The sequence below is a fragment of the Myotis davidii genome, unplaced genomic scaffold (assembly GCF_000327345.1).
Source record: "Myotis davidii unplaced genomic scaffold, ASM32734v1 scaffold93, whole genome shotgun sequence".
In the NCBI taxonomy this organism is placed as follows: Eukaryota; Metazoa; Chordata; class Mammalia; order Chiroptera; family Vespertilionidae; genus Myotis; species Myotis davidii.
This window is the reverse complement of record NW_006292095.1, coordinates 5,044,908-5,052,831: the sequence shown is the minus strand read 5'-3', so window position 1 is coordinate 5,052,831 and position 7,924 is coordinate 5,044,908. Positions and strand designations below refer to the sequence as shown.

Sequence of the window (7,924 nt, the reverse complement as noted above, 5' to 3'; positions counted from 1 at the left end):
TAACGTAGATGTATCAGCCACTGAAACACCATTTTGTTTGTGCTCCTTTGTTGAAAATAGCACAAGAGGCTCAAGATTCAATCCGAATGGCTAGAAAACAGAACTAAATTAACAGAGAAAAAGTCACCTTAGTTAAATGCTGGATCTCAGGGGAACCTTGTTTTGAATAGCTGTTGGTGAAGCCGGAACAGCAACGTTAGTAGTGATGTTGTTTCTCACACCTGAGGCTTTTGTTATAACCAGTAACTGTGAAACTTCACGGAAGGCCCCTTCTGGAAGGCTGAAAATGTGTTTTTCTCACCAGTGGGGAGAGGGGATGACCACAAGATACTTAGTATGGAAACATTCCTTCATAAGTAACTAGCAACTTGCAAGTGTGACAGAGGGGAAATCCCAGTATGTGGACTGGTTATATACCTTTGAGACCAGAAACTTAATTTTGCTTATTCATTGGAGGCAACTCAAACTTGGGAAATAACATGACAACTTTGAGATTCATATTTTATTTACAAGCAAATGACGACTATCCCCTGTAAACTCTAATTTGGGATGAGAAGAGCAACATAGAAAAGTAGTTGCTGGCTCCATAGTGAGGTGTGAAAGGAGTCCATCCAGCTATTTCTTTAAACAATGATTTTGTTAATAAAAAAGGGGGGGTGGGGAAAAGCCACATGATTTCTTCATGTTGCACATGTGAAAGAATCCAAAAGAAAAACGTCATTTTCATTCAGTGAGAACCCCTGCTCCCCAAGAGCAATAGCCTCGGAGCAAAAGAGTTAATACTCATCAAGGGTGTCTGCTCGAGGAACGGAGAGACCTCGATCTTTAAGAGCCTGAACCTTCAGCTTCTCGTTTTCCAGCTTGGTCTGCTGTTCTACCCTTTGTTCTTCTAGAATTTCTTCAATAGACACTTGCTGCAAGGGTGTGTCACTCTCCTTTTCCAAGTCCTACAAAACAAGGTTTAAGAAACTTCAGCTGACCAAGAATAGTGGACACAGCAGATCTCAAGGCAAATGGATTCCTATGTCAGGCTTGGGTATTTTTTCATAATTGTGACATGGCTGAAATATCCTTCTCCTAGGAATAGATAAGTTTTACAAAGAAATGGCTGGCCACACTACTATAGAGTACTTACATGAACGTGGTAATAGGGATCAGTTACAGTGTTTATTGGACAACAAAGCTTTAGGTTGTCCGAAGTCCTACACTAGTCAATAACTACTTTTCTTAAAAAATAACTAACTAAATATATAAATAAAATAGGCTCGCTCTCCAACCCAAGAGAATCCAAGAGAAAAGTTACCGAGGCCAAGATGGCTTTAGATATGTTTTGTGTATTTACATTATCAAAGTCAGCTTAAATTTTGGTGGTTGTTGCTCAATAAGGTAGAGAACACTGAGTCAAAGAAGCACCCCCTCCCACCAAAGGCAATAAACCAGTGGTTGTCAACCTTCCTAATGCCGCGACCCTTTAATACAGTTCCTCATGTTGTGGTGACCCCCAACCATAAAATTATTTTCGTTGCTACTTCATAACTGTAATTTTGCTACTGTTATGAATTGTAATGTAAATATCTGATATGCAGGATGTATTTAGGTGACCCCTGTGAAAGGGTCGTTCGACCCCCAAAGGGGTTGAGACCCACAGGTTGAGAACCGCTGCAATAAACTGTCTTCTGTTGCATTAACTAGGAGTCTTTATATGAAAACACAAGACTCCTTTCCCCTTTATGACAACAAGTCTAGAGAAAACCTCAGCAGAGCAGTTAGATTACCACGCCAGTTCAGCCCCAATATAGTTCTCTACTTGAATTAAAATTTGTTTTGCTTAATGCCCTGCTTACTGCTCAGTTGAAGAGTGTCATCCCATATATCAAAAGGTGGTGAAGTTTGATTCCTGGTCAGGCTTTACGGGAAGCAACTGACCAATGTTTTTTTCTCTCTCTCTTTCTCTAAGCAACTATGTCTCTCTCTCATTCAATGAAAAACGCATTACTTGGTGAGGATTTTACAAAAAAATCATTTTACTTACTAAAATATTTTTGCCATTATTTAAAAAAAAAATCGATGCTCATTGTATGATATTTAAAAACCAGCCAAGCAACCCTAGCCAGTTAGGCTCAGTGGATAGATCATTGACCTGCAGACTGATGGGTCCCAGGTTCCATTCCGGTCAAGGGCGTGTATCTTGGTTGCAGATTCCTGGCTCTGGTCGGGGTGCATGCGGGAGGCAACCAATCGATGTGTCTCTCTCACATCGATGTTTCTCTCTCTCTGTCTCTCCTTCTCCCTTCCACTCTCTCTAAAAATCAATGCAAAAATATCCTCGGGTGAGGACTACAAAAAAAAAAAAAGATGAAAAAAATAGACAAGCAGAAAAAAATCCTTAATTCCAGTATATGGAGGAATAACAAGTTGGTGAATAACTTTCCAATTTTTCCATGTATATATTTGACTTCTTAAAAGACCCACAATGCAAATATTGACTGTCATTTTGTTCTTAATATGGCATAAAATGTTTGTTTTATTTTTAAATAACTTATAAACATTTGATAACTAATCTTGTAATGCAGAATCTTGCTATAAAAGCATCTCACTATTATCCATAGATTCAGTTCATTCTCTTTAAAATGAGCTTACAGCCGAAACCGGTTTGGCTCAGTGGATAGAGCGTCAGCCTGCGGACTGAGAGGTCCCGGGTTCGATTCCGGTCAAGGGCATGTACCTGGGTTGCGGGCACATCCCCGGTGGTGGATGTGCAGGAGGCAGCTGATCGATGTTTCTCTCTCATCAATGTTTCTAACTCTCTATCTCTCTCCCTTCCTCTCTGTGAAAAATCAATAAAATATATTAAAAAAAAATAAAAAAAATAAAATGAGCTTACAGGTATTACTCTGTTTTTGTAAATGAAAAGCCTATACAAACAGGATATTCTTAGTTCTTATCCTCTTCTCTTTCACTGATAAAATTCTGTGAAGGCATTACACATATACAAACTCTCCAGATGTTCCACTGGATGCTAATCTTCAGATGCCGCCAAGGCCGCAGAACCCACAGGTTGTGACACATCAGATGAAGGACTCTCTCCAGAGAGGTTAGATGAAAGCCACACAAATGACATAAGCAAAATCTGCCCTGGGTCAAATGTTAAGTGCACCCAGAAAAATATGTTATCAAGTGTAACCTGCCCTCATAACCCCTGGGTAGCAGCTGAAGGGAAGATCATGTTCTTAGCTTAGTTTACTGCCTCCTGGACTTTTCAGTATGTTACTCAATGAGCTATTTATGTGGTTATGATGATGCTGTTCCCAAGGATCTGTCTTGTTACTTTTGACTTTGTACTACCATCCTTGAGGCAGAATCCAGGAACTTCTTAAGCAATGAGATGTTTGCAGAATCTAGATGGCTTCCCTAGAATTGGTACTTAATTTCTTCAAGCTGACTATTGATTCATGTAACTATGTAAGCATTCGTTTTTCTTTAGTGTTACCACTGCAAAAATCCTACAGCATCCAAACCATAATATATAAAAAGAGTACTTTTCTCCACAAAAGGGCTACCAGGATATTATGAATCTTTAAGAACAAGTTCATTCATTTCTCTTCACATATACATATATCTACATAGGGTCAATTTGTGCCAATGTAAATGACATAGAAAGCATTTCTGTGATGTTCACTACTATAAATCTGAAGCAGAGTATGTGTAAATATTTTAACTTAGCTCTTTATCCCTAATAGAAGTAATAGATCTCCTCTTCAAAAATTAAATTCAGAGAAGCATAAAAAAAGAAAAAAATAATCAACCACAATCCTACTGACCAGAGAGGGGTTAGCCCCTCTTAATATACTGGCACACTACTTCACAGTCACATCTCCAGGTAGTATAGTGCTTTATTTTAACCTTTACATAATACATGGAGATGACAATTTCTGCTGCATTAACATGGAAGAAATGATACATTGAACCAAAAGCATCAACTACAAAAATATTTTAAAAATTAGAAAAAGGCATTTCATAGCCACACTTGGGTAGTATTGAGTAGTCATTTCCAGCTAACTATTTCATACAAGGTCTCTGAACCAACTGGACCCTGGCTTTTTGTTAAAATGAATCAATACTCTCAAAACCTGATTTAAGATGTGACTAGGTATTGGGAAATTTACTGAAAACTTTAAAAACAAAATAGGAAAAGATAAAATCAAGCAAACATCAAAGTTTTTCTGATTATTGAACCCAATAATCAGAAGTAGCAGGATCAAGTCAAAGGTATTAAATAAGGTATTTTTAAGTTACGTTTCATGTAAAACATGAAATCAGGTCTATCTTTTTAAAATATTGCGTGCTTCTTAGTTTTATATATAGAGTTGGGCAAAAGTAGGTTTATAGTTGTGAGTACACGAAACAGTTTATTCTTGTATTACTAATTAATTACTGCATTCTTTTTGATATGAAGAAGTATAAACCTACTTTTGTCCCACCCTGTATATAAGTTTTCTAATAGTTTTGTATATTTATGCATACGTGTGTATATACGTGTACACACACACACACACACACACACACACACACACACACACGCTAGAAGATTTAACTTCACACCTGTCAGCTAGCCGTTTTTTTTTTCCTCATTGGTTTTGAGCTAAGGATTCAGCTGAAGCTGACTGAACTCCATTACCAGGATAGTTTACAGAAAGGCTTCTCCTACATGCATTCCTTCCCCTCTCCCCTTTAAGAATATGGGTATCACACTGAATATGCATTGTGACTTTCCTCCCCAACATAGCTAACTTTGTTATGAAAAACTACTTATGACCAACTGCTTAAATAACTACAAAATATAAATGTATATAAATCTTTATCAAATCATTCTTTTCAAGTTTTTCAATTTTCTGCTATTAGAAATAGCAGAAATAATTTGTTAATGAACACATTTGCAGGATGGCAGTTTTTGAAGATATTAGGTAAAATTAATATTTTGCTGCTAATGGGATCAAATCTTTAAAAATGCCAAGAGGCACTGAAACAAAGTTAATTATCTATAACTTTCCTTTTATAATTGTGGCTTTCCAAAGCTAATTTGGTGGTTTCCTGTGAGAAGCTGGGTGAAATGTGGAAAATGTATTTTTCTTCTTGAAAAGACCAAAAAAACCCCCTCAAAACAAACAACAAACCAAAAAACTAACTATCATAATTATCAAGACCCATGCTATAGCAGCTTAACAGTTTTCACTTACTATTTCTCCTAGTAGGACCACATTTTCTCCTCTGACCACAAAAATCCCTCGAGGAATATCACCGTATTTTTTGCCCACATGAATACGCTCCACAGTCTGATGTAGCACTAAATTAGCTATAAGTGTATAGGGAAAAAACAAAGATATTCAGTTTAAATTACTGGGTAAAGGTCTATAACTCAGTTATTTTAAGTAAAAAAGATTTAATTAAACATGATTGCAAAACTTTCTGACTTTAGAAAAAACTAAAATTTCAAACACAATCTCCTATTTCTTTACAACACACCATTAAAGAGATGTTTAACCAATTACAAACTGAGAGAGTATCTAGGATTATGTTGCACTAATACATGAGTGATGGTGGGGAAAAATTTAAAAAAATTAAATTCATTTATCAGTTAACTGTTAAAATGAACATGGCTGTAAGAAAATATAAAGGAGTAGGGCGCTTGGAAGACTCTAAACAACTGCAAAGATTAAAACTCTAGTTTTTTCTATGTTGTGGGGTGTGTGCATGTGATGAGTTACCAAAATTTAACTTTGTTTCAGTACTTAGGATTTACTTAACCCAATACAAGCATCCATGAATTATGATACAGCAAAAACTCATTTTTTCATGTTGTCAGATAACCCATACCTGGTAATCTAAGAGTAGTCAGTATTTATTACTTTTCGCTCAAAGTAGTCTGATGAATTTGACTTAAGATTTAGAACCCGCCCAGTTGGTGTGGTTCAGTGGTTGAGTGACGACCCATGATCCAGTTCAATTCCCAATCAAGGCACCTGCCTGGGTTGTGGGCTTAATCCCCATTAGGGAGCGTGCAGGAGGCAGCCGATAGAGGTCTCTTTCTCATTGATGTTTTTATCCCTCTCCTCTAAAATCAATAAAAATGTATTTTAAAAAAGATTTAGAACTCCCAATGTTAAGAATTATTTTTTTCTTTGCCTTATTGGAAGAAAGCAGGTATCTATATTCTTTAACTTCTATAACTCTTATAAGTGTTTCAATTACATTGTTATTTTCCTCATGCTCAAATCCACTGACCTAGAAGATGTCCAACGAATGTTGATATGAATTAAGAAGTTTCTTGCCGAAACCGGTTTGGCTCAGTGGATAGAGTGTAGGCCTGCGGACTGAAAGGTCCCAGGTTCGATTCCGGTCAAGGGCATGTACCTGGGTTGCGGGCATATCCCTGGTGGGGGATGTGCAGGAGGCGGCTGATCGATATTTCTCTCTCATCAATGTTTCTGACTCTCTATCTCTCTCCCTTCCACTTTATAAAAAAATCAATAAAATATATTTAAAAAAACACAAAAAACCTTCCACTCACTGATGCAACTGAGTATGCTGGACAAGAAATGACATGTTTTTTTTTTTTTAAAAAAAGAAGTTTCTTGAAACAAAAGCAAACATAGATCTCTTTAGAAAAATGCAAGATGCAAAACAAAGACTGAGATTCTTGAGTCGGATGTATCCTTAAGTGAAAAATCTTGAGCTTAATGTTGGGGTCCCTAACAAGCTTCAGAAAGTGCCTTCTATCCAGTTTTCATTGGATGGGGGATTGCCTTCAGTGCAGGAACTGCTTTGAAGAGTAGTCGCACCCAAGCCAATGTACAACTGAGCAGCTTTTTCAGCGGACTGAGTTTATTTCTATCTTTTGGCTCCCTCTAATGGGGAAAATAAAAACAATAGTCCAAGAGATAATCTTATGTTCTAGTGAAAACCAGTTTTAGAAATACAAGCTTGAAAATACAAGCTGTTGAATCATCTTGTCATAATTTAGGAAACAATGATGTAATGACTCAGGACAGTATTCTATTATGCCAGACACATGAAAAAGTTGCAGATAAATGTCTTACAATATGAAATAACAAAAATACGATAGGCAGCTCTTATTATCCAGAGTATAAGAGAAGTCTATAGCTAATACATACCAAATTGGTCAATGCTCCTCAAAAAGCCTATAAGTGTCCTTCCATCTCGCAGCAGGACCAAGTGCTTTTCTGGGAACAGGAAAAAAGAACTTTAAAAAATGAAAACTGTTAGCTTCAGTGAGCTTACAGGGTAACAATAAATATAAAGTTGTTAGTTTAAGTTCTACCACTTCCTCTTCCAATGTATTTTTTTAATAATTTTTTTTATATATTTTTTATTGATTTTTTTACAGAGAGGAAGGGAGAGAGATAGTTAGAAACATCGATGAGAGAGAAACATCGATCAGCCGCCTCCTGCACATCTCCCACTGGAGATATGCCCGCAACCCAGGTACATGCCCTTGACTGGAATCGAACCTGGGACCCTTCAGTCCGCAGGTGCTCCATCCACTGAGCCAAACCGGTTTTGGCTCTTCCAATGTATTTAAGTTGGAGTTCATTAAGAAATTGGAGGACCAAGTTAGCCTGGGGTTTAGATTAAAAAAGCAATTTTCAACCACTGTGCCCCAGGAATTCTATTGATATTTTTTTTTTTTTAAGAGAGAAAAAAAAAGGAGAGGGAGAAAGAGATAGACATATCAATGTGAGGTCAAGACGGCCCTGGTGAGGACGAAACGGCCCCGGTGAGGTTGGGACAGATAATGGGGACCAGTATAGACAGATGAACAGGGGTAGGTACAGAGGCAGAGCAGCACTGAACAGACTGTCTAACTACAGTGGGAAGCCTGGGGAGGGTTTGGGGCGGGGGGGTT

The 7,924-nt window shown here is 37.4% G+C and overlaps 1 protein-coding gene across 7 annotated transcripts in view; it reads right to left on the bottom strand.

Moving 5' to 3' along the window:
• LSM1 (LSM1 homolog, mRNA degradation associated) overlaps nt 1–7,924 on the bottom strand; it is a 19,768-nt gene that overhangs the window by 6,204 nt on the left and 5,640 nt on the right. Inside the window, exons 2-4 of one of the 7 annotated variants that reach the window (XM_006765582.2) lie at nt 7,173–7,241; nt 5,238–5,353; nt 488–947 (exon numbers count right to left, since the gene is read on the bottom strand). In XM_006765582.2, coding sequence (XP_006765645.1) covers nt 777–947; nt 5,238–5,353; nt 7,173–7,241 — 356 coding nt within the window. In that variant the 3' untranslated portion in view covers nt 488–776. Of the gene's footprint in view, nt 1–487; nt 948–5,237; nt 5,354–6,804; nt 6,906–7,172; nt 7,262–7,924 lie in introns of those variants that run through there. The other 6 variants (XM_006765583.2, XM_015565230.1, XM_015565231.1 and 3 more) reach the window with 6 other exon arrangements.